At 39.8% G+C, this 27,724-nt stretch overlaps 1 protein-coding gene across 3 annotated transcripts in view; it reads left to right on the top strand.

Moving 5' to 3' along the window:
• The window catches only part of STAT1 (signal transducer and activator of transcription 1), a 1,683,855-nt gene that overhangs the window by 1,559,413 nt on the left and 96,718 nt on the right, over window positions 1-27,724 (top strand). For all 3 annotated transcript variants that reach the window (XM_044075195.1, XM_044075193.1, XM_044075194.1), the window contains one exon: window positions 19,110-19,212. In XM_044075195.1, coding sequence (XP_043931130.1) covers window positions 19,110-19,212 — 103 coding nt within the window. The remainder of the gene's footprint in view (window positions 1-19,109; window positions 19,213-27,724) is intronic.

The raw sequence follows: 27,724 nt of genomic DNA, 5'->3' as shown, positions 1-27,724 counted from the left end.
ACTTGCCCGTCTTCTTTCCAAACTTTTCCAATAAAGGAGAGTATATGCTTCACCTTTTAGATATACATAGACAGCTTTGTTTTTATCTTCACAGAATGAAGAATTTTAGGAAGAATGACCAACTGTTCATTTCCTTTGATCAAAACAAAATTGGGGAAACCAGTTTCTAGAGTCACTTTAGCAAAATGGTTAATGAACTGTATTGCATATGTTTATTCTCTATGAGGTCTGCCTTTACAGAGACCTTACATCATCTGCATTCTGAGCTAGAGCTCCTACTGATAACATTTGTTCTGCAGCCACTTGGTCCAGTGTCCATTCTTTTATTGCTCATTACAGATTGGACCTCATTTCCAGAAGTAGGGCTGCCTTTGGGTCTGTGGTACTCGAGAATATCCTTCCATGAGGGCCAACCAAAGTTATTGTAGCTGGGGACTATGTCCCATTCATTGAGGAATGAATGAAAATGACAACATTAGATGTAAACATTATGTACTCACCATAACTCTGCATCTCTCTTGTTCATTTTCATTCTTCCTCAACTTCCCACCCTCTTCTCATCTCCTTTACCTTTGAGAGTGATCTGATAGAAGTACTGGAATCACTGTTCCTGTTTGAGCCCATATTCTATGCTACTGTATTCTATTTTTCTTTCTTCTGTAAGTTATAATCAGCCGTTTATGGATTGAGCAGCAAACTCGATCAGAGGTAATACAGGATTTAGGGGCATTATGATTAAGGGGAGGAGCTTAATAGTCAGATCCAAGAATCTGGAGGAAATACAGCTGACCCAGATCTGAGGTCAGATCCAAGACCCCATTCACTGAGGAAGAATGAAGGTGAACAACACAGATGCATAGTTATGGTGAGTGCATAACTTTTATTTATGCATTATCTTAACATTTAGTTTTTGTCAATGGTTTTGACACAAATTATTTGTCTGTCAGCTATTCTTGGAGAACATTAGAATTGGGAAGGGATTCTGTGACTGCTACTAATTTGAAATTGTCTGCTGCTGTGGTCAACCAGAGGCCCTTGACATTGGCCTTAATTTCAGAGAAGTAGATGTCAAAAAGAAGTGGTCCAAACACCAGTCCCTGAGAGACCCCTCTCTCCTGACTTGCCTCTGTTTAGAGATGGACTTCCCAATTCTAACTTACCTGGTCCTGCGGGCTTATACATAATATCTTGAGTTTGTCAACAAAGCCCAAGTGGAATATTGTATTAGATGCCATAGCCAGGTTAAGGTGGACAGAGTGAACCAGTTTGCTTTTGTCCATTGCTTTGGTAACCTTCTCAACCAAGTCCATCAGTGTAAGTTGGCATGACCTGCCCTTGACAAAACCAATATGGGTTGAGTCCAGTGTCTGGAGGTTTCCTATGTCATTATTTTATTAAACACCTTTATTGAATTATCACATGTTAAAGGGTAAACTTACATTTACGTAAAAGTAATCAAACCATATTAACAAGTTCACATTTACAAACATTGTACATCACATACGTTGTTATATATTCTATAATCTAGGCTTGTGCCTCAGGCTTTGTGCTTTCTGAATGGCGCACAGTGAAGGTTATCCCACTCCACAAGGGGGGAGCACCATGGACACCGGGAACTACTGCCCCATTAGCCCTATCATCACGGAACTTATAAACAAAGACATTGGTAATCTCCAAACTCTAGACCCCACCCAGTTCCGATTTGTAAAAGGCAGATCATGTCTCCTAAATCTGATAGACTTCTTTGAAGCAGTCACCAAAGCCGTAGACAAGGGTAAGGTGGTTCACACAGCCTATCTAGATCTTGCCAAGGCTTTTGACACCATCCCCCACTCTGGAATTATAGATAAACTCACTAAACTAGGTATAAATCCCTATGTCACAAGATGGGTTGCCAACTGACTCACTGACAGAACCCACACTGTGAAAGTAGCAGACTCCAAATCCGACTTCAGACCAGTGACAAGTGGAGTACCACAGGGTTCAGTCCTGGGTTCTCTCCTGTTTGGTATCTACTTCTCTGAAGTACAGGCTACCACAGAAAGTCTTTGGCTAACGAAGTTCGCAGATGACTGCAAACTAGGAACCATAATCGAAACTCCTAATGATGTGGACATCCTACAAAAGGGCCTCACTGAGACAGATGCCTGGTGTCAAAGCCATTGCCTCAAGCTCAATGCCAAAAAGTGCATTGTCATCCCCTTTGGTAAAAACTCTGTACCCCATGAACTGTACAACATAGGTGGTAGTATACTTAACACCGAAAGTGTGATAAGAGACCTTGGGACACAGGTGGACAGTAGTCTCTCTTTTGATAATCACATCGCCACAGTAGTCAGGAAATACTTCTACTTGGCACACCTCATCACAAAAGGTTTCTCATCCAGAAAAAAAGAGGTCATTGTTCCCCTCTACTCATCACTCATTAGACCCATTATAGAGTACAACGCCCCTTTTGGTATGTACCTCACAAGACATCTACAACAACTGGAAAGGCTGCAGAAATACCTCACAAAGAGGATTACAGGCCTCAAACAGATGCCCTTCGCAGACCGTATCAAAAAACTCCAGCTTTACTCCATCGCATATCACCTACTCAGAGGTGATCTCTGCCTAACATACAAAGCTATGTCAAACCCAGAGCTGTTGGACATGCTCCACTTAAAGAAATCCCAATCCCTCCGAGCTACACGCTCTAGGGACCTAAACCATGTCACCACAATAAACAGAACATGCCGGAGGGATAGATTCCTGTCCCAGAGACTTCCCATACTCTGGAGTATACTACCTATCTATTATCAAACAAAGCTCCTCATTAGCACTCTTCAAGAAAAATCTTTATGATTGGATGAGAAATAGGAAATTCACCCCGAGGATCACCTCTGTGGCTCTGCTTGACAGTGGCACAGGAAAATAATTTTCTTGGGTGGCAAAAGCCAGGGTACCTTTTTAGCTGGGCTTGTGTAGGCCCCAGGGCTGATAGCCTAGTACCTATCTATGAACCTATGAATACATAAATTATTCAATTTCTGCCTTCTCTAAAACCTCATTCCACATTCAAAACATTTTTTCTGCATGTATTGTTCTTGAAATCCATTTTTTCTATCTAATTGACTGCTGTCCTTTCCTAAAGATCCCACCTTCTGTTATTTTACCTCTCTTACAATATTCACTACTTCAAGTAGAGTTGGTTTAGATTTTGATTTCTATTTTCCAGTATTTGCCTTTTTGACAGCCACCAGCATTAAATGTAACTAGGCATTACTGTGTCTAGGCAATTCAGATCCTGTATCATAGCTCAAAAAAATTATTTCCTTAGTTACACTCGCACAGTATTCCCAATGGAGTACTATGTAGGGAATTTTTAAAGTCTGCCAACTAATTACAATCCCAAAACATATGTTCCCAGTTACTTCTTTTTTCTACATCACACCTCTAACATTTGTCATCAACCTTCGGAGTCTGCTTGGGGTATAAAAGTAGCTATGGATACACCTCCAGGGAAAAATCCTAAATCTAGACTTTTTTGCATATTTGCTAGCTATAAATATGTCCACCTATTGTTTCTTTGTGAATTGCATATCTAATCTCACTTCCCAATCTTTTCTGACCACTTCTGATTGATTTCTGTAGTTATAGTGCAGTATTTTATGTACCCTAATAATTATTATCCTTTTTAACAGCAGCTTCTGTTCTAGATTCAATTAAAAACTCAACCAGTGCAGGTTTTCATTTAGGATTATCCTCTCTCTTTCACTTTTTTTCTGTACTCTGATATCAATCCTTGATAGGGAAGGCAATCATTAGCCTTCAATCTTTAAATGTCTTTTTTGCCTGTTCCCATTCTGTTACCTTTCCTTCTCTAATTATTTGTTCCCAATACTTTGGTTCCCTTGTTAGCTTCCTCCAGTAAATTCCAGTCCTGTGTTATCTATTCTGTTGCAGTCATCCCTATCCCATGTTTAGTACATGTTCTGCCACTTTATGAATATAATATTCTGTATGCTTTAGTTATTCTCTTTAAGGATTTGCATACATAATTATATTATTTCCTTATTTCTTGAATTATACCCTGCTTCATCATCATGCTCTCCACTCTGATTTGTAACTTTCTGCTTGTGTTATGTATAAGAGCCTTAATTGTGCAGTTCTAAAATATCTCTTCAAATCAGGTAATCTTAAACCTCCTTGTTTTGTTGGGAGTATCATCTTATCCCACTTGACTCTTGCCCTCTTCCCCTCCTAAATAAAATCCTTCTTCTCTTTATTAATTACTGTCCACAATGTCTCCTTTGGTTGATGAAGATATGCCTGACTTGTGAGTAAAACTAAAGGAACTAAAAACATTTTTTTTGCATGTATCTTGCCATCCATATCCATAGGCAAGAGCTTCCACTTTCTCAGTTTTTGCATTATCTCTTGTTTAGTCTCTTCCAACATATCCTCAGCTGACATAACCAAATAATTTTAATCCCTACTCCTAAATACTTCAGTTTATCACATCCCATAAATATGGGCTATTGCTGGACCAATTCCTGCGTGAGTACATAGTTTAAAGCTATAGCCTTTGTTTTATTTTCATTAATTTTATATATTGAAAAAAAAAAGAATGTAACTCTCTCAGAATATTCCACAACACTGAGAAGTCCTTTTCTGGTTCCATCACCTACAAAATAATATCATCTGCAAATAAAAGTCAACTTTTCTTGAACACTGAACCAATTATATCCATACATTTCTGAGTTCCTTATTTTCTTTTGCCAGTGGTTCTAAATATAATGCAAATAACAAAGGGGAAGAAGACACTCCTGCCTGGTCCCTTTGTTCAGACACAACTTATCAGAGAGGAATCCTTCCACTTTGATTTTTGGCTCCAGTCCCTCATATATCTGCATAATTAACCATAAAATTGCATCAGGAAATACAAATGATTCCATTGCCCTTCTCGTAAAATCCCAGCTTTTTCTGTATCAAGGCCCTTCAATAACAGCGGTATTTTCTTACATTCTGCTTCCCTGTACAGCATCATTGTTCTGTTAACTTGTCAAATGTTTTGCCTTCCCTTCACAAACCCACACTGGTCCATATCTATCAATTTAGGCATCATCTTTGCCATTCTTTTAGCCATTATAGACATAAACAGTTTATAATCATGGTTTAGAATTGAAATGGGTCTGTATGAAGCTGGATCAGATGGGTCTTTACTATCTTTAAGGGTTATAGTCAGCATAGCTTTTTTCCGGGATGGTTGTGCCTCCCTCCTTTTAAAATTTTGTTAAACAAAACCTTACAGATCTCTATCACTTTCTTCCCTCCTAACTTCCAAACTTCCACCAGAGTACCATCTATTCCTGGAAAATGTCCAGTAGATTGGTTATACATCACCATTTTTATCTCATATCCTTGACTATCTTAACTGTTAGTTGTTGAGCCTTATCTACGTATAACCTTTGCATATTTAAGTCTTCCATAAATATTTTCATCTGTGCTTTTTCTTGATTTCCCCATTTCTGTGCTTTATTAAAATTTTCATAAAATTTCCGAAATATTTCTGATAATTCTACAGGATCTCTGGTAATTTTTCTTGTTATAGACTCCCTAAGTTTGGCGACAACCCTTTCTGCTTTCTGTAGCCTAAGCTGTGCTCTGGAGTTATCAAAAAAGTAGTTGCTTAACAGCAGTCTTTCTAAACACCTGCATATTATCCAGATACTCTATTTTCTGTTTAGCACTCTCCGGGTGCACTACCTCTTGTTGTGTGAGATTCCCCTTATTTTGTAATACTTAAACCTTTGTCAACCCCTCTAAATACTTCTTTTTTACTACTTAATTAGATTTATTTTTCTTTCATTTCTACCCTGTTTTTAAACTCCACTTTCATTTAATCCCACTTACTACCTATAACCTCTGGAGTACTTTCTATTTTCCCATAGTAATTCCCGGATAAATTCCACTACACATTATTTAAATTTTTCTCTTTTAACAAGTAGATGGGGTAGCGCCAGTGACTCATCTTTACTTTATTACCTAGCATTTTTATCTTCACAATTATTGACACATGATCTGAAATAGTTATTGAATGTGCATCATAGTTCTTAATTAAACTGATATGTTCCTGTGAAATATAACTTCTATCAAGTCTAGCCCAGTTATTGTACCTTAGGGAACAATATGTAAATTCTCTCTGAGCTCCTGCTATTGAAGTCATCTCTTTCATCCAAATATTTTCATAAATATATTCAGAAATCTTCCTTCTTTTGTTATATTTTCTCTTCTAGCCCCCCCCCCATTACATCCTTTGTTACAAATCAAATTCCATTCCCCACATATAACGTAATATTCCCTGCTGAAAGCTGATTATTTCTTCCAAAATTTTTACACTCCCAAATAGCAGTTTTAGGTGGAATATAAATTCATGTCAGTGTAATCCTCATTCCTTGCCATTAGCCCTTTACTGCTACAAATCTGCCATTATTATATTTTTTCCTTTCCTATCACTATTGGAGCTCCTCTAGTAATTAATATAAGTACTTCTCTTTCCTATTGTCCCTGATATTCTGCAGAATAACCATCATGAAATCCTTTATTTACCAAATTCATATTCTCAATTCTTTTCAAATGTACCTCCTGAAGCATCACTGTTTGGATTCTGCATTTCTTAGTATGATTAAGTATTCTTTCCTTTTTGTCAGTGCCTATGACATCATTCACATTCCAAGATAATATGTGAAATGCCACCATTTTGCTAAGAATTCATTATTCCTACCTATTATATATGACGTTTTAAATGTCTGATTCCAGATTTTGTGATACATACACCATATAATGTTTGGCAGGCTAATCCTTTAAACAGTTTCTTATCATCAGTGACACACCCCAGAACCTATTAATATAAACATACATAACTTTATATATCTTCAATTAAGAAGTTTAACCCTGCCCCCATAGGACCATTTGTGCCAAATAGCTACTAACACAGGCCCTAGTTAATTTGAAATTGAGGTTATCCGTGCTAAGGTGCATGCTATTGCCTGTGCTTCTATGTGCAGTAATTGGCGTCTGCTATTTTTTATCTTTATTTTCCCTTCCCCATATGTGAGAACTGCTTGCGTACTTTTAGAAATCATTAACTTTTAGCCTTGAAGTTACCAGTGTTCTATCTGTTATTGCCCTGTTATCAGCTTGCTTCCATGTAAAAGTTAGAAAAAAAGAAAACTGTATTCCTTTGTTGCAGCCTGAAAGACAAGCTGAAACATGTGTTGCTAAAGGAAAACTTTTCATTATATTCAGTGTTCTGATATTTACTTGTTTACACTTAAAATTTGTTATTAGATTAAGCCAAGAGTCTTAATCCAGAAATTTCCCTGTGCAAAAGTAAGCGAAAAGCATATCTGCTCTACATATATTATGATCTTATGATCGGTGTGCTTTTACACCACATCCCTCACTTCAAGAACCAAAGGTTATGGCCTATTTACTTAAACATGCTTTTGTCTATCTTTTCTTATTTTGCACACATTTAATAATACCAAAAAAGAAGGAAAGGAAGAGGAAGAAAAAGCCATAAAATCTCCAGTCTAGGTATCTAACCCTCTTCTACAACATCAATAGAATGGTTTGGAGGGACAGGTGTTTTTCGCAGATCATACCCCTGCTATGGAACAGACTCCTCATCCACATAAACAAAGTCTATCCCTGTCCATTTTCAAGCACAACTTAGAAAATTTACCCCAGGACTGCCCCCTATATTACTAATGGACAGATGCTGCTCCTAAAAGCTTTATCCCATGCATGGGTCCCCTCAAATTATCTATGGTGTGATCCCAGTTATTCTCATTAGGGGTAATACATAATTATCAACCATGAGATGGATAAGGCCAATCTATAACCAAATGGGATAGGTTATTTTGAGCACAAAAAGGGAAAGTGGATAGGCTTAAAATGGCTTGCAAGGGCAGTTATCCTAGTACTTGCCTGTGAAAAAGGCATCTGTTTTTCTTTAATAACTTTATCACGTACAAGAATAGTAAAATTACTTTACAATAAAATAAGCAATTTATATTGCAAAAAGTTCATAGAAATACTGTTAAAAAAAGAAAGTTTTTACTTGCAGTTACCTTTTCCCTTCCTCCTGTCCTTCTAAACATTAATGAAGTGAGGCAAATGCCTTTCAGTTCGTCACAGGTTTAACAAAGTCAGCAAAAGTCGACTCTTTAAATTTATTCTTATATATACTATATTTCACAAATATGATTGATGCTTTGCAGTCAAACATTTATTCACTAATTTCCATGTTGCTGGTCCTATTCCTGTTCATCGCTGTCTCTCAACTCCATATTCCAGTTCAATTGCACGGTGCTGCCAACAATTCTGGTCAGCTCCTATGCTTTTCTCCATCTCTCAAGCATTTTCCTTTGGAACAGTGGAAAAGGTTTCACTGGCAAAGTTTCTCAGTGTGCCTTATTATCAGAAGAATGAGAAGCAGTCCCCTTCTACTTGATGGCTCATTTTTTGTTGGACAGACTTTTGCATTTACTCAGCCTTTTCTCCATAAAAAATTACTTTGATCTTCCAGGTGAAATATTCTGAAGACAGCTGGATGCAGCAACTTGAGTCGCACACCTGCCTCTCGACATTCCCTGATTAATGGTATAAATGTTGTCTCTCTTCTGCCTGATGTACAGTGAATAATCATTTTCCACAAACATTATACTGTCTCCAACTTTTTATACTTTGCCCTTTTGCCACAGTTTGGTCAGGATCAAGTCTTTCTGTTGGTAAGTTTGCATTTTTACTAATAAAGGTCCTGGCTGCTTTCTCATGACCATATTTGTAGCACAGACACAGTGTACCCTTTCAATTACTAGGCACTGCTGTGGGATGCCAGTCCAGTTGCTTACTTGTGTCTTCATAAAATGAATACAGTCTGTTCCTTTAGTTTGTCTGGCACAGCAGAAAATCTCAGATTTTCCATATGTGCTCTGTCCTTCAACTCTTAACATTTTTTTGAAACATCTGTTCTTAAGCAGTCTCCTACTCAGCCAGCCTTTTCTTCATTTTGACCTCTGATTTTTATTTTTATCACTCGTCTGAAAATCTTTTTAAAGCTTCTGCCATTTTTCCAGCCTTTTATTATTTGAGTTGATGCACTCCTTCAATGTTTTGTTTATTTTAATTGGCTTTGAGAACATTTGACTTATTTTTTCCGCTAAATTACTGGAAGCCGTGTCTTGCACTAAAGCTGGAGCATGAACTGCTTGCTGCTGATTCTTCCCAGTCAGTGTTTTCTCTTCACCTTTTCTAGTTGATTTTCTTTCATGCTCTTACCAGTGAACTTTGTAGACAGTAACTGAATTTTACTCAGTTTGACAATATCTCTGGCTGCAGTTCCTCAGTTTCTGTTTTCACAGTGGAAGAGCCAAAGTTAAGCTCTTAATCAGTGGGCAGCCATTTCGGAAGTCGTTTCCCATGTCATTATTGACTATTTTTGTGATAATCTTTTCCATGGATTTGCATATGAGACAAATGAGACTTATGGGTCTGTAGTTTCCAGGGTCTGTAGAATGGCCCACATTTGTGCAGAGGGATGACTGTTGCTAGTCTTCATTTGTGAGGCACAAAGCCTGTTTAGAGGCTACAGTTAAACAGTGATTCCAGAGTTTCTGTGAACAGTTCCATGTAGGCAGTGTTCTCAGGGTGTAGGAAGGCTAAAAGTTTTACCAGATTATTACTTAACAGTAGGAAGTTAGCCATAGAGTGGTTCCTGAATATTCCAGGGTTAGCTGGGGTTCTGAGTTTTTTATTTTTACTTCAAAGGAAACCATTTTGTAGTGTAACCTTACCAGACAGGACATTACACTAGGAGGGTGTGCAGCGCACTTCCATATTAGTGAAGACCAGATCCAGTATGTTTGCACTCCTGGTTAGTATATTGACAATCTGGTCCAGGGAGTTTGTGTTTACAAAATCCAGAAAACCTCTGTGCCTGCAGGTTTGGTGTTGTATATGATTCCCAGTTAGTAGTAGGGTAGTTAAAGTTGGCCATGAATTTGGTATTTGGTTGGATGGTGTTTCCATTGGGTCTATATTAAATCAGCAAATGCTTAAAAAAGCGAATGCTGATTTATCAACCCCATGTAAGCGAAAGCTTACAATCCCCAACACTCGGAATAGCGATTTTTTTCCCAGGGAAAAAAATCACTGTTCCACAAAAAAAATAAAAATAAAAACTTCAAAACATTACATAAAGTGGGGGGCTTTGCCCCCCCCCACCCCACTACTTAAATATACCAACTCCGAGATCGCACTACAGTGGCGAAAATGGCAAAGTAATGAAGGCGGCCAAGTAATTTATTTCCCAGGGAAAGAAATCATTTATATGCTGTTTCGCTATTTTGCTGTTTCAAGCTTTCAAGTTCGATCAGAATGCATTTGAAGGATTGTGTCTTCGATTATATAATGGGAACCCTTTCCAGTAAGCTTAAATATATGTTGTGGATTTCCTGGGTTATAGAGGGAGACCTGTAGCTTGAAGGAAGTGGTATGGGATTTTGTCTATAGTGATTTGAACATGTGGAAGCTCAAGTGCATCATCCTGTTTTACAAGCGGTGAGGTATATTTATATTTGATATAAATCAAGACTCCTCCACCTTTATTCTCTGCCTGTAAATTAGCTTTTCTAAATGTGGAAAGCATTATAGCCTTGCACTTCCATGGTGCTCTCCACGGCTTTAAAACATGTCTCAGTGACTGCACAGATATCACTAATCTGTAGGGTGAGGAAAGTTTGTAGAGAGTGTAGTTTCTTGTTTAGACTCCTAGCATTGAGCAGAAATATCTTTAGAAGTTCTTGGTTTTGATTTGCTACATTGGAAGTATTTTCAATTTGGCATTGCTTAAAAAAAAGGCATTATAGAGGGGGACAATGTTTTAGCTAATATTCGAAAACCTAGAAGAGGCCATCCCCTGGCAAAGCAGCGTGGTGTCTTGACCATCTTCTTCCTTGCTGACAAATATTGCACCCCTTTAGAATGACACCAGAAACTAAGCCAGTTATTAAAGTCAGTCATCTTTTGTTCATATTGTGGCATCATCCTTGGAGAAGGTAGAATGCTGCTCAGTGCTAGGCTGTTACCAGCCTGGGTCATATATTCCAAGAGCTCCATGATGTCTGCTGTCATATGGTCTTGGGAGGTACATAGTAGGTCATTTACTCCCACATGAAGTATCACTGCGCCGTACTGGTACTTGTGGTCCATTGACCTGAGTTTTTGCATAATGTGGTAGATCCTGGCCCCTAATAAGCAACTGACCATGACCCTCTCCTTACTCGGCCTGGTGAGAGGAACATCGGTGTGTGTCTCATAATGGAGTGTCGAATTACCAGAATTTTGAATTGTGGTGGCTTGCCTTATGAGCTCAGAATTAGAGGCTCCATGAGATGTGGCTGTCTGTGTTGATGTGGATGATGTTTTGAAAAAGTGCATTCAGGGATGCTGAGGGAATTTGTTTTGTGTACTTTATCTAGGAGGTATTTGGGGTTTAGGAAGTTTACATTTAAATGCTTCAGCATATGTGGGTCTATGTTTCTGCTTCATACTGTGTGTTTGATGGGTGCAGCATGTGTACTAATGACAATCAAATGGACATTAATAGAGCTTTTGTGTGAGATCTTTGCCTCCAGTGATATGCCTTATCAGTTTAAGAATTAACTGGTTGTCAGCAAACATGAAGCAATTTCTGCATTGCCTCATTTAAGAATTAACTGGTTGTCAGTAAACATGAAGCAATTTCTGCATTGCCTCATGATGCCCATACCCACCAAGCTAGTAGTGGAAGTAGTGGGAAAGTTCATATCCATGGCAACAGGCCCTCTTTTATTGGTTAGATGGAGAGAGTATAAAGTCAAGTCAGGCGTATCTGGTTTGTAGTTCAGGGAACGATGCTTGTCACTGCTAACTAGTTGACCTGTGTGCAACTAGGTATTGGTGAGATTTCAAATGTACTTTTACAGGAAAAATGTCAACTCAAGGTGCTTGTGTATATATACAGGGCATTGCCAAACACTTGAGGGGAAACTCTGATGTATGGGTGATGTATTTAAGGATATATTCTGAAGTTAGGTTATATAGTAGCTAATCAAGAAGTACTTACTGAAAAGAAAAAAAGACTTAGCATTGTCAAGAATGATAAATAGTGGGGATTCACATAATTAGCTACTACCTGGCTACTGCTAGTGCTTGTCTCACCACAGTTTCACACTGCAGGGATATAATGCCCCTTTGCTTCTTCTCTCACCAGAAACGATACAATAGCATGAATCCCATATGAGAAGCAGGCCACAGGCTCTTTGCTGAAGCACTCTTGTCCCTGATGATGCAGGGGTTTGTAGGGTTGTTGTAGCTTTTTCGTAGTGGATTGCTTGAATAGCAACCAGACTAGTCACAAATGTCCCACACATTCACTGCCTGCTTAGAGACAGTCAGGAATCAATGCCCTCTGCTCTTTCTCTCACCAGGAGCAAAAGAGAAGCACACATTCCTTGCTGCCACATATGAAGCAGTTATCAGGCTTTCTGGTGATCAGCAGTCTTCAGGAAATAATGTTCCTATGCTCCTTCTCTCACCGGGAGCAAAACAAAAACACAAATCCCAAGATGATTACTGAGAAGCAGAATGTGAGCTCTTCAATGCTTGGTGGTCTTGAAACAGATTTTGCAGATTTTAAAAGTAAGACAGGAAAAAATGCATTAATATCCTAAGAACTGCAGTTTGCACTAAACATTTATATGAAAGAGGGGTATCTCAAGATGTTAAGTTGTCAATCTCGCCTTCATTCTTGCTGCTAAGAGAGTCACTTTTACCAGCACTCGAGGCAGCCCCATATCCCATGTCTCATTTGCAGCTTTGCTAATGGGGTCATCCTTTACCAGCTCCTAAGCTCCATACCTTTTTTTCTCCTAGTTCACTTTTAGTTTTTTTTTTGGCCTGCCCTTCTCTTTCCCCCTCACAGTTCCTGTCAGGATTTCCCTCAGGTGTGTGTGTTGTGTCTCACCCTACACCAGCAGGACTCCTGCTATATGTCATCTCTTTTAGCCAGAGAGTCCCCTGCAGGAAGGAATAAGCTTTGTCTCCTCGCTCTTTTGCTCCGATGGCTCCGCCCAAAAGAGGTCACTCCCTGAGTCAACTCGATGATGATTGATGAGTCGGAGGGGAGGGGTCCCAAGATCTCTCTGAGGATGTCTCCTTTCTAGACATCCTTGAGTTCCTTAAACAAGAGGAACTGGCCTCCATTAACCCCTCCGAGGATGAATCGAAGCAGATGTTTCAGCGACCTTTTGCTTAAGTGCTCGCTGAATTATTTATGTCACTTCACCAGACTTCAAAGGGACATCCAGCAGCAGAAGGAAAAGATTGCCTCTCAGCTGGGAATCCTAACTCTATAACCAACTCCTCCATGCGGCTTTTCTTATGCAGCCGATGGTGGATGTGGTGCACCTGCACCCTTTTTTAGGCGCCCTTCTCACTCTCCCTTTCATGGGTCAACAACTTTGTTTTGGCCCTCAGGTGAAGGGGACCGCGTGGACCAGTGTGAGCAAAGCGGGCAAGACTGGGGTCCAGAGAATCAGGGCTCCAGAGAGCCTCTCTCTGACAAGCCCTTCCAGCATCCCCTGGTGTTGCCGACTGCCCACCCAGTCGGGCAGATTGTCGCTGTGTAGAGAGGGGCCTGGCTTTCCTTTTCAAAGACAAAATGGGTACAGTCGATATATCCGAGGGTTACAAAAGCCCTTCCTCAAGGTTTTCTTCCTTCGGTACCACGGTCCGAGGGAAAAATTGCAAGAGATTATGAAGTGTCTCTTCAAGGAAAAAAAAGCTATCCAGGGTACCAAAAGATCAAATAGAGTCCGAAAATCTACAAGGTTTCTTTTGGTCCCGTCAATCGATTTTGCCCTTCTGGCCAAAGACAACTGGATGTGCTCTATAGACCTTCAGGATTTCCTCCGCCGGGCTGGGACCAGCCCATTTTCAATCAGGAGCCCTGCCCTTGGTCTCACTACAGCCCCAGAGTGTTCACCAAATGTATGGCAGTCTTTGAATCCTATCGCCCTGCCAATATCGCCTTTATAGGCACAAACAAAGACACTCACTATATTCAGCAAACCAAACACTAAAAGGAGAGGAAAGATCTCCAAAACCACGTTCAAAGCATATCATCCTTAGCAAAAAAAGCAAGCCAGAATGGTTTTTGAAGTGTTTGGCCTCATGGCTTCTCTGCCATCACCTCCTTCCTCTGGCTGGATCTCCTCTCCTAGTCCATCAGGCAGACCATTTGTTCCCCGGCCCCGTAGCCACGGTCGCCGGATGCCTCCTGATCGGGTGGGGAGATCTTCTGACCCAGTCGTCAACTGCACCTGTCCCTGTCCTTCCCTCAACCCCTCACAGCTTGGTTGCTCACTTCTTTCATAGCCAGGCTTCCCACGTCATCAACTGCACATATCCGTTCCTTTCTCACAACCTCACGCTTGCTTGCTCCCACTTCTTTCCTTAGCCAGGCTTCCCATGATCTCTTGGAACACTCTTTTCTGTCGCCATTACCTCGGCTAGAAAGAGTCAGAACTTCATGCCCCTATCTGTTCGTCCCCCCTATTTGGTCTTCCAGGATAGGGGCAAGCTTTGGTTCCACAGTTCTCGGATAGAGGTGGGGGGGCGGGTCCCATCCAAACATTTAGAAGTTATGTACCCATAACGTTCCATGTTAGTTGTCTTCTCTCGTCTTCTTTCTTTTACAGCCTTTTAGTAGTTGTTCCCCTTTCCTTAGTAGAAAGTTTATTTCAACTAACATGGAACGTTATGGTAGGTACATAACTTCTAATTTTAGCACTCTAAGGAGGTAGACGCTCATTTTAAAAGAGCAAGATAGATTGTTAGAGTAGGCAGTTAGTATTCTAGCTCTGTGGAATATAGTGGGATGGCCAATAAATTTAAATAGCTGAAGGGGGAAGTGACTTCACAAAATGATAATTTTTATGCTTGCTGACAATAGTCAATGAAAGAGGAGAGGAAAGGAAATATGTGATCAAATTAACATAAGGGGTAGGCAACTAGAGAGAGACAGTTGAGTTTAAAAACACAGCAGCACCAGGGTGGGAGAGAGGCTCTGGTCTGTTTCCTAGTTTAAATATTTATTAGAAAACAGAATACAATTAAAACACAGACCAGCCCACAGTACAGCCTCTACCCTTCTCTCCTTCTCTCACACAATAAATCACAACCGTAATCAAAACCTGCTTTCCTCTGCCCTCTTGCCTGATTTGTTAAAAGCATTAGATATTGTAAATCACAACCTGCTCTTAGACTCTCTCAAATCTCTGTCCATAGATAACCCAGAAGTCAACTGGTTCCACTCTTACCTGCATGGTAGACAACAAGCTGTCCTGTGGAAAGATCATCTATCCCCCCTTTTACCTGTCACCCTTGGAGTACCCCAAGGTTCTATTCTGGGTCCCCTCCTTTTTCTCTATATTCATCAATGACCTGCCCAAAGTTATCCCACACGCAACTTCTATACAATACGCAGATGACTCTACGCTAATGTGCTCTGCAGCAACTCCCACAGAATTACAATCCCTATCCCAAACCACCTTCAACAAAGTAGAGAACTGGCTTAATAATCGCCATCTCTTATTGAACCCAAACAAAACCAAACTACTACTTTTCCCCCACCCATAGGCTAACACCACCAATATTTAAAGTCTCTTCTAAAAATGGCACCATAATCTCTCCTGAACCATGCACTAAACTGCTAAGTATAGTCATTGATAACAATCTAAACTATGATGCCCATATAGACAAAACCATAAAAACAGTAAACAAAAAAATAGGCTCCATGTATAGGATTAAGAAATTTCTAACCCCAACTGTCAGAACAACCATAGCTCGCACACATCTTCTGTCATCCCTTCTCTATGCATCACCCATCCTCACTAATCTATCTAAATCAAACCTCAACAAAATCACTATCTGCTATAACAATATAGCAAGATTTTCCACAGGCTCAGCATACAGAACCCACCACTGTCATAATCTTCACAAATTAGGCTGGCTAGAACTACCCAATCAAATAAACTATAACCAACTCGTGATATTCATAAAATCCTCTATCAACCTACCAGTACCCCTAGTCTGTCTAATATTATTACCCTCTATAGCAACCTAGCATCCCTCCGCTCATCCAGCAGAATGCTAGTACAAACGTCCAAAGCCAACAACTCAGCCAGAGATTCCTTATTCTCCAACTCTGCTGGAAAAAAAATGGAACTCCCTTCCTGCTGAACTAACCACTAAATGCTCTTTGCCTCAATTCAAAATATCTCTAAAGACACACATGCACAATGACTGGCTATGTCCATGTCTAAACCCTGACTAACCCATACAATTATCAGATAGAGTTAAAACAAAAAATAGTCATGCACATATCTAAACCCTGACTAACCCATACAATAATCAGACTGAGGTAAGACAAAACAATAGTCATGCACATATCTAAACCTAGACTAACCCAAAATATACAAACTATTAAACCAAACTTAGCTCTCAAATGTGAGTACTCTTATTTTCTTCCCACACCCTCATTCTAGATATTTTTTAATTCTTTATACGTCTCTAATTTCCAATATCTTGAATATAACCTACTATTCAGCCAATGCTATCTAATCTGCTTCTTACCTAACCCTACCTTCTCTTATTCTTTCATACTTTCTTTCTAAATGAAAATCCTCTTTCTTATATGCACACTTCTCATACTGTTTGTTTTCCCTGTATATTTATTCCATCTCCAATAATGTTTTTGTCTTTCTCCTATCTAAATGTAACCTTAATTTGAACTTTGTCTTTGTTGTGTAACCTAATTTGAATTTATCTTTGATTTTTGTTAATTTTCTGAATATCTCTGTTACCTGCATTTTAAGTGTGACAAAATTTTGTTTTAAACATGGAGCTTTTCTCCCCAGGCCTCCACTGAAAATGGATATGTATCCAGTCGGACTTTCCCGGTTAACAAATGTAAAATAAATAAAATAAATAAATAAAATAATGAAAATGCACCATAATATGCAAAATAGAAGAAGGCAGTAAAGCAATACAAATTATAAGAAAGCAATGTTAGAAAAACAAATGAACCTTTCCCTCACAGCACTCTATGGCATAATCTAAGTGAGCTTTTCCATTTAAGCTTTGAAATGTTTTATTTTACCCCATCAGTTGAATGTTTAGTTCTTAGTTCTTCCCTCAGTTCAGAGGTAATTAACTTAAAGTGACATATTCTAATTTCTGTTTGACGCACAAAAGAGAGAAAGCTCTGGTCTGTTTCCTAATTTAAATATGCATTAGAAAACAGAATACACTTAAAACACAATGCAATGAAAATACACCATGTTGTTGTTTGTCTTTCGGCTTTTCCCGGTTAGGGGTCGCAACAGCGGAATTCCGGTCCGCTAATGATTGGCAGTAGATTTTTACGGTGCTGAGTTGCCAGTTCGACACCCAGCCTTCAACGAAGGCACACCATTTCACGCATGTCTTTCGGAACGCCACTCTACCGCGGGGAGGACATGCAGACTCCACACAGAAGGCACTCCCCGCACTCCAGCCGAGAATCGAACGGGAGAACCTCTTGCTGTGAGGCAAAAATGCTACCGCTGCACCACCGCGGATACTAATGAAAATACACCATAATATACAAAAATAGAAAAAGAAAATACACCATAATATACAAAAATAGAAAAAGGTAAAAACACTTTGGGGCGGGTATAGATTGCATTCCTAAAATGGGTTGTAGGGGTCTGTTCCTAATTTAGAACAAGACCAGGGGGTTTTCTTAATGTTTCCATTTTTTTTGAACCTATGTCCTGTCCGACATAGCTTCAGTACTGCACAGCATCTGACTTTTCTTGAGTTACCACTTGTTTTTATAACAGCGAATGTCTGTCTTTGATTTTGGAGTAGTGATTTATGATAATATCCTCCAATTCTGTCTAACTAGGCTGGTCTTCTTTTGAGCTAAATGTTTTTGTTTTGCTCTGCCAGCACACATTTCATCTTGTATGCCTTCTTAGAGATGTCTTTGCAAATATAAGTTGGCTTGACTGTTTTTCTTTGTTGTTTTTTCCTCCCTGTTTTGTCCCCATCTTCAGCATGGGCTTTGTTTCCATTTCTTTGCAAACCTTTGCTGCTTTTCATTTCTTTGACCAAAGTTTATGTATTTTGGTCTGCTTTCACACTGCTGATTCACATATGGTTTCCTCATTTGTTTTACCTAATCTGTACCTGTCATTTAGTTCCTGAAGGTGGTTGTTCAGATTATTTTTTTCCTCTTTGTTGTACTCTCCACAATCAGTTACTTATACATTTTATCGTGCCCCAACTGCAGGTGTCTTTTCATGTAAATGCACTGATTGCATCATTTGCAGTCTCCTCTTCAGTTACTTGTTACTTACCTTATAATTGTCCTTTTCCTATAACACTTCTAGAGGCAAAGTGCTGTAGCTCAGTTGATATTGCCAGATGAAATCTTTTTAATTAAATAATGCAATAATGAAATATTTTGATCTTTGAATGCTTTCGAAAGTTGGTTTGTATGTATGCTGAACAACAGTTCTCTGACATGTGTAAAGGGTTAAGGTGTAGTTTGTGTTCAAACTAATAAAGTGATACATAGTACAAGTAAACTTCATAGGCTGCTTTTCAGAACTGTAGGAGACAATCCGACAATCCTGAGTCCTAAGACTTGGGAAAATAAGCTGCAATTCAAAGAAGTAATGGTGAATTTCAAACCTCACTGTTATACATTTAAAGCATTTTTGCGGGGTGTTTCACCCCCCCAAACCACCCCACCCTGATATGAAGGACTATACCTCTCACACCCCTGCTGCTCACACGTTAACTCTGAGATCACTGTACCTTGAAGTAGGAACAATATGCTGAGACATTGCGACTACATTCACACTTTCATTGCTGTTGTTATGAAAATCATAGATATGGTCATCAGAATTGCAACAGGCACTCTGCTCAAAACACTTTTAACATTCAGTCCTTACTTCTCCCATTGCTAGTCACCCGTCAAGACTACAGGCACCAGAAAACCTTCTACCTATGTCTCCCGAAGAGTATGCTGAGGTGACACGAGCATTAAGTCCTGCAGAAATAGATAGCATGGTAAGTAAATATTTTATTTTTACCATATCTGTTTCAGCTATACTTTTGTAGGAATGTATGTGATATTCCTAACAGTGTATCTTTCCTTTTTTTTATTTTATTTTTTTATTTTTTTTTGGCATGTTACATTTGGCTTTTACCTGAATCCATTCTACTTCCATCCATTCAAAATGTACCAGTGGCCAGACTAAAAAATAAAAAGGAGTAGCCGCTTTCTAGTGTACTACTGTCTGCATTTACTCTGTTAAGATTCGTAGGTGCTTAGGTCATGCATCAGCTTCAGTCAGTGCTGTCTTCACTACTTCAGTGTAGGTTTTTGTCTGATTTCTATTGCTAAGCAGTAATTCAGTACACTTTATTTTCTCTTGAGAGTACACTGATTAGGTAGTAGAAGAAGAAAATAAGTTTTCAAAACTGGAGCTGTATTTATTGCCCTTAAGAGGATAATGTTTCAGAGTTCTGAAGTACACCTTTTGGTTATCTAGAGGCAGTAAACCAAGGAAAAAATGTGAGATTGCTTGAAATATAGAGGTTTGTGACTGGGCCTCTGATCATGACCAAAAAATTCAACTGTTGAACAGAATGAAGTTAAGCTCAAAAATGAACACTGATGTCATTGTCAATAACACATAAAAAACTTGGACATGATCATTGAGGGACAAGATCATAATTTTTTTCAGTACGTGCAGTTTTAGCTGCTCTGATGTACTGCTAGTTACACAGAAAAGTGTAGGAATGCAATGTGTTTCACAACTTTAAAAGCCCTAAAGCACAGTCCTGCCATAAGACAACAGTTATAAGCTCAGTGTCATTGGCTTTAAAAGCTTTTAGAAACTTCACTCTGACAGACGTTTTTGTATGACAGTCAAGTGATAACATAATCTAAAGCAGTTTTTGTTTCTTGATGCTGTTCTTTGGTGCCTGCTCTGGATGCTGCTATGCTGGAGTGTGAGACTGGAGCTCAATAGTGCTCAATAGCTGCTTAACAAGATTGTGTTCAGAACCTTTCTTATCTCAGAAGTTCAGAAATGTGCATAACAAAGTTGTCATTTTCTCAACTTTAGAGCGCAATTGTGGCACTCCTTGTACTACATAGAGATTGTGATCAGGTTCTTTTATTTACTTCTTGACTACTTAGTAGTTATATCAATTTACAAAGCTTATAGTGTTCTTCCTCTTTGGGCAGCTTATTGTTTTCCCTAATAGAGTAAACATTTAGCTTTTGTTGATTTTGAACATTGGTAATGGAAGTGGTTTGGTGTGTGTTGTTGCTGATTTTAAAAATTTTATGGACTCTGGTAGTTTTTTTTTACATTTGGAATTTCTGCTTTCTGAAGACAATTTCTAAGTGTATGTACAGAAGTTCTTTATTTGATAACTGTTGCAGTATTTCTTGCATATGGGAAGTATCCTGCTAAGGATACCGTACTCCTGACCAGTATACTAAAGCCTCAGTGCATACCTCACATGACATACGTCTGCCTTATGACTCGGGCATGAGCGAGCATGTTGGTAAGTAAAGACATATGGACGCAAAGTTCATCAGAACTTTCTTGCTGCCAGCCGAGAAGAGAAAAAACATCTATTGATTCGGTCTGTCAGCTGCATGTGTTGATCTGGTCCTGTTGCGATTGGGTAAATAAGTATTTCTTCTGGGAATGCTTCTTGTTTTTCAAAGACTTTGACTACATTTTTTAATGCATTTATTGAGTTATCTCTTAAGATATATGCAAACATACACAAGAAAACAAATTATGTAAACATGTTCACAGTTACAAACATAATATACCACATACATTCTTTTATACAATTATCATCACTCCAGCATTATGTGAATTGCTCAATTCCTGTCTTCCCTTAAGCCTTACTCCTCCTCCAAAACATTATATTGCATGTATTTTTCCTGCAATTTCCAATTTTTCTATGTGATTTGCTCTTACCCTTTTCTAAAGATCCCACTTCTAGTACATTTATCTCTTGTTACAATATTCACTACTTCAAATACGGTTGGTTTAGACTTTGATTTCCATTTTCTACTAGCTGCTTTTTTGGCAGCCATCAAAAATAAACTTAACAAGGCCTTTTACTCTGCCTAGGCAATTCAGATCCTGTATCCCAGCTCAAAAAACATTTTCTTAGTTACACTCATTGGATCAGCCTATGTTTATGACAGAGTACTCTGGAGGGAATTTTTAAAATATGCCAACACATTACAGTCCTAAAATAAGTGTTTCTAGTTAGCTCTTTCTTCTCCCATAACCTCCATTTGCTGTTTACCTGAGGAAAAAATGCTTGTAGTCTGCTTGAGGAATACAAATACCTGTGCAAACACTTCCAAGCAAAAAATCCTAAATCTTGTAGACCAGTGGTTCCAAAACTTTACAAGCTGGAGGACCCCTTTTGCAAAGGAAAAAATGTTGACAGACCCCTATCGGCGGCAGTACACATACGTTACATTTGGATCAACCCCCCAACCCCCCCCAATCAGCCCCCCCACCACCACACATTCATTTCAGTGTCCCATTACTTGGCTAATTGTCCCCAGTTGCCATAAACACTGTTCAAAATTCTCAGTGTGCATACTGTTTTCTGCTTTACTTCTACAATGATTACAGATGTTTGGAGTTAATTTAAAACTTGTATTTCAAATTTTATAGCACAAACACTGATGGACATTTGCTAAAGCTAAACAGACATTTGTTAAATGTAAACAAAGCAAAATAGTCTCAATGAAAACAGACTTAACATTACAACTTCTCTGCCTTTGAAACTCACATTCACTGAAACAGCATTGAAACCCACATTCAAAGAAAATGCATCTGGCCAGTTGCGGATTAAGTTTACCTTTGGGCTGTTTTCAAAGCATAGGTCCCTTGCAAACATTTTTAGGAGCATGCAAAAGTTCTTTGATTCACCTTCCTGATTGTATAATTAAATTTTAATACACAATAATTAAATTATATCCCTTGTATAATACAGCACCACTTGGTAGTACATGTTTTAAATGTATAGTTCTGCACATTTTTCCAGTAAGCAGTGAAAAAAGATATGAACCAATAATGACAAAACTGCCCAGTTGAGAACATTTCAACCATAAAGGGCCACTCAAACTTCTGTCATTACAATCCACCAATATCAGTCAATATGCACAATCTCTGCAGAAGTAAGTCATCTGAATAATTCCACCTTAAAGAGATCTGTAACTAATGAAAAGGTTGCTGCTAGCAAACAACTTTATTTCAGTGTTTCATCTACAAATTCAGTGCCTGTTGCCTTGAAGAATAAATTGTCTACTTAAAAAATGGTAAGCTGGTAATATTGCATGGATGGCAAACTGAAAACAGGTTCATAGTTACTAGGCATCTCATCCAAAAGAGGACGTATTCAGAACAGTATCAACAATCCATCAATATGCTGTGGTAGTAGAACCCACAGCCTTCTGTATTAAAATGCAAGCATGCTGCCTGTTGTGCTACTAACACAGCTTTAAAAGGCTGCACCACAATAGTGATACTATTTGCTAACTAGCTAAACAAAGCTGTTGCACATTGTAAACAGACTTAGCATGAGCAGCAGTAAACTTCTCTTCTCTTGAAGTGTACAATTCCTTGAAAATGCACTTGAAACTAAATTTTTTGAAAAATGCACCTGCCATAATGAGGGGACAGAGAGCCAAAACTTAGGGCACATTTTAATAGTTGTTCTTGTAAACTTAGAAAGTTAATAGAACAACAAGTTTTGCATTAGTACAAATTTTCTGAATGCTATGAAGTCTGATGCTCAAATTTCTGCCATTATTTCCTGACTTCAGTCATCAATGATTTGCCAGGGATTTTCCAGAAAAACACAATTTTATTACAAACAGACTGAAAATATGAGGCAAAAATATGGACATTCTGCGAAAACCTGGACAGCTGAAGCATATGCTGGATACCTCTTACACACACCTCTTTCCCTCTTACACACATACACCTGCCTCTCTCTTACACACACACACACACACACACACACACACACACACACACACACACACACACACACACACACACACACACACACACACACACACACACACACACACACACACACACACACACACACCTTCCTGCATCTTCCCTCTTACATACATACACACATTCATCTTCCTGCCTCCCTCCCTCTTACACACATATACACCTACCTGTCTCCCTCCCTCTTACATACACCTACCTGTCCCCCTCCCTCTTACACACACTTACCTGTCTCCCTCCCTCTTACAGGCACACACTCCGCTACCTACCTGCCTGCCTTCCTCTTACACACATACACACACACCCCTATATGCCTGCCTCCCTCCCTCTGACACACACACACACCTACATGCCTGCCTCCCTCCCTCCCTCTTGCACACACACACACACACACACACACACACACACACACACACACACACACACACACATACCTACATGCCTGCTTCCCTCCCTCTTACACACATGCACATACACACACACACACATCTACCTACCTGCCACCTCTTACACACGCACACACACACACACACACACACACACACACACTACCTCTCAACTTCTTCAGCGCAAGAAATATGGACAAACCCTGTCATAATGTGGGGAACAAAGGGCCAAAGCTAAGGGATACATTTTAAATATTGCTCTTATAAACTTAGAAAATTGATAAAACAACAAGTTTTGAATTAATACGAATTTTCTGAAATGTATAAAATCTAAAGCTGAAAAGTATGCCATTATTTTCCTCAGTCCTCAATGATTTGCCAGAGAAACCCCATTTTATGCGAAACAGGCCAAATAAGGCAAAAATCTGGCACACTGTGAATATCTGGTCAACTGACAGCTGCACTCAGGCACCGCTTCTTATTAAAGCCTTGATTAAAAAAAATACATATATATCTTCAAGTTCTGTCAACAAGATCATCTGGATCAATCATCAGCTCAGCATTAATTTCTATTTGCTGGCAAAAGGGAGAGAGCAGACCCATACCCATACAGGCACCAACATAAATATGGGACCTGTCTTACTTGGAGGGAACAGAACAGTTGTTTAAATTTCCCTCCAAGTTCTAACTGCTGGCAGAAAACACAGGTCAAGTGAACAGCTGCTCACCGACAGCCGCAAACATGGAAGTTGTTCCTTCTTCTCCTCTAAAAGGGCAAGCAGCTGCTTAGCCACTGCTCAGCTGCAAACAGGGAAGGTTTTTTTTTTTTTAAATAAATTGTGGATGAGCGGCACAACTTTTCTTTCTCCATTTACAGGGTCGGGTCATGGAGGATGGCCAAAAGCCAGGTGGGTGCAAGTGAGCTCTCAGATTCCTTGAGTTTATCGTACGGACCCCAGTTTCGGAAAAACTGTTCTAGACTTTATTGCATATTTTGGAGCCAAACATATATCCTCCCATTGTTTCCTTGTGAATTGCTTATCCAGCTTTTCATCCCAATCTTTTTTAACATCCTCTGATAAATTGCTATAGTTATCATGTAATTTTTTATATGCTATACTAATTATCCCTTTTTAACAACAGCTTCTGTTCTAGATTCAGCTAAAAACTCCCAGCTTCTGTACTAGATTCAGCTAAAAACTCCCAGCTTCTGTTCTAGATTCAGCTAAAAACTCCTAGTAGGTCTTTCACTTAGGATTTCTAATCCCATTCTTTTTGTTTATACTCTGATATCTATCCCTGATAGGGAAGGCAGTCTCTAGCCTACAGTTGAAATGTCTTCTTAGCCTCTTCTCATTCTGTTACCTTTACCTGTATGGTTATGTGTTCCCAATACCTTGGTTCCTTTGTCTCTCCAGTAAATTCCAGACCCCTGTTGCCTATTCTTTGTATCCCTAATTGCAGTCATCCCTATCAGCAGAATCTCATTACTCCATTCCCAAGTTGGCTTAGTTCTTAGAATACTTTCTACTACTTTATTAATACAATATTCTGTATGGCTGTTATTCTCCTTAAGTATCTGTGTCCAAAAACCCACTGTCTCCTTATTTCTTGAATATCCCCCCTGCTTCATCACCCCTTTCCACTTTGAATTATAGCTTTCTGCTTGTGTTAACTGTGTAGCTCTAAAATATCCTTTCAAATCTTGTAATCCCAAACCACCTTGTTCTGTTAGAAGGATCAGCTTATCCCACTTGATCCTTGCCCTTTTCCTCTCCGAGATAAAATCCTTCAACTCTTATTTAATTACTGCCCACAACCTCTCCTTTGGTTGATAAAAACATGCCTGACCTGTATACAAAACTAAAGGGGCTACAAACATTTTCACTGCTTGTATCTTGCTATCTATATCCATAAACTTGAGTTTTTGATTTCTCAGTTTTTTAACTTTTGTTTAGTATCTTCCGACATATCCTTAGCTGCCATAACAGAATCCTTTTTAACTCACACTAAATACTTCATTTTATCATATTGCCATAAATATGGGTATTGCTGAACCAAGTCATGTGTGGATACATAGTTTATAGCTATAGCCTTTGATCTGAAGTTGTTAATCTTCTTCTCATTCATCACTGATGGGTTCTGTTCCGAGCCCTCGGAACCGAGTCGGCCTAATACCAAGCTCGCGTACTCCAAAAACTCTCGAGCTAAGCTGCTACCCACAATGCCCTTCTCCCAGTTACCTCAGATCTCATTTGCCCCGCAGCCATATAGCAGCGTTTCATCAAGCTCTCCAGTTAAGTGTCATATTTTATAAATATTTACAATTTTTTTGAATTTTTTTCCTAAGCTAACTCATTTTCTGCCCTCTCTTATCTATTTAGCTCTACCTGTTGGGTATTTCTTATACCATCGTTGGTACGCCCTCTCTTACCCTTGTGGTATCGTTTGGTACCATCGTTGGTATCTTCTTCTTCTTCTTCTTCTCTTTTCTCACTTCCTTTAGTCAGTAGTTTGTTTGTTTCTTCGTGTGTATGGATATGTCTGAAAAAAAAGGGACTTCAGGGTTTAAACATTGTACTTCCTGCAATGACAGACTCCCTAACAGTGACTCGCACGATGATTGTGTGTATTGCCTGGGGGTTTCTCACCTCTCTGTGAAACCTCCTTGCCAGATTTGCGTAAGTTTTAGTCAGAGGACGCTGAACGAGAGGAAAAATAAGCTGATTTTGAAAGGCCTGTTAGTTTCACCTTTCTCAGAGACCCTTTCTGTGTCACAGGCCTCAACCCCTTCAGTGAAGGAGAAAAAAGTCCTCATTCAGATCCCTCTTCACCAGCTGGTGATAAGGGCAAGTCCTATAAACACAAGGCCCACAAATCTTCAATGGAGCACAGAAGCGCTTCATTGGCTCCAATTATGACTATTGCTTGTGTTCCGAGCTCTGCACCAGTTGTTTTTTTATCCAGTGTCATAGATATTACAGAAACTTCGACGTCGGCGCCACCTTCGGCACTGACCTCTACAGCACCAGTCCTTTCTACAGTGAGAACTACAGCTCTGACCTACTTTTTTGGATAGTTTCAGCACTGACTTCACCTCTTACCGCACCGAAGGTGGTTCTGACAATCCCTTTGGAACCGATAATAACCTTGACTCCAAGTGCCTCCTTGGCGCTGAGTCCCTTCTCAACTCCGCTGATTCTTCTATTACCTGTCCCCAGGTTAGAGACTATGGTGCAGATAACTCAAACACCACGGACCCGGTACCCCGCTTCATTGGACCCGTTCTTAGGCCAGACGTATAGCCCCTTTCTGGTCCGGCCTGACTCCACTTCAGAAGTGTCCACAAGGTCCACCAGGAGTCTTTCTGAATTCGATGTGATGTGCCTGCTGGACCAGCTGTTGACAGCCAGAGGGATAACAAACGTTCCTAAGACTCATTCCACTTCGGGGTTTGGGTCTGTTGCTCCTAGGACTCCAACTTATACTCCTCCTTCGGATCCATCGGTTCCGAAGCCCATTGCTCTGACGTCCTTGGTAGAAACCCATTCCTTGGTGTCAACAGTGACCCTCACTGAGGCTTCAAGGCCACCCGTTTGGGTTTTAGTTCCATCGGAACCGTCCCTTCCTCATTCTCATGGTTGGGGGAAGGAACCCTCGGTTCTGAACACAGTTCCATGTTTTTTATCGGTTCCGTCCTCGGATCCGGGGACACCGTCTGCCCTGATCTTGCTTGAGGCTCCATCCCCGGAAGCGGGTCTGACGGAGCGGGGTGTGACCCCGGTTCCGAGATTGTACTACTCGGTTTCGGGCTCCCATTCCTCTTTGGGTGGGCCTGCTTTCCAGGTGATGGAGAGGGTGCTTGCTTCTGAAAACGATCCTCCTATGTTGGAACTTCTCCCTGCTCCCTCTGAGCTACAGCTACCACGGGCCACCTCCCCAGGACACTGAGAGCAGAAGCCGCAGAAAACCCCCGTTCATGGTTCTCTTCCTTCTAAGTCTTCCTCAGACATCCCCACTGAAGAACCTCCACGGAAGAAGGCGTGTAAGAGGAACACAATCACCCCCTGACGATGTCTCCTTTGGAGACATCCTGGAAATATTGAAACAGAGAGG

The sequence above is a fragment of the Protopterus annectens genome, chromosome 6.part0 (assembly GCF_019279795.1).
Source record: "Protopterus annectens isolate FY-2018-M chromosome 6.part0, PAN1.0, whole genome shotgun sequence".
Lineage (NCBI taxonomy): Eukaryota > Metazoa > Chordata > Ceratodontiformes > Protopteridae > Protopterus > Protopterus annectens.
Note: the sequence above shows the minus strand (reverse complement) of the source record. Positions and strands in the feature narration are given on the sequence as shown.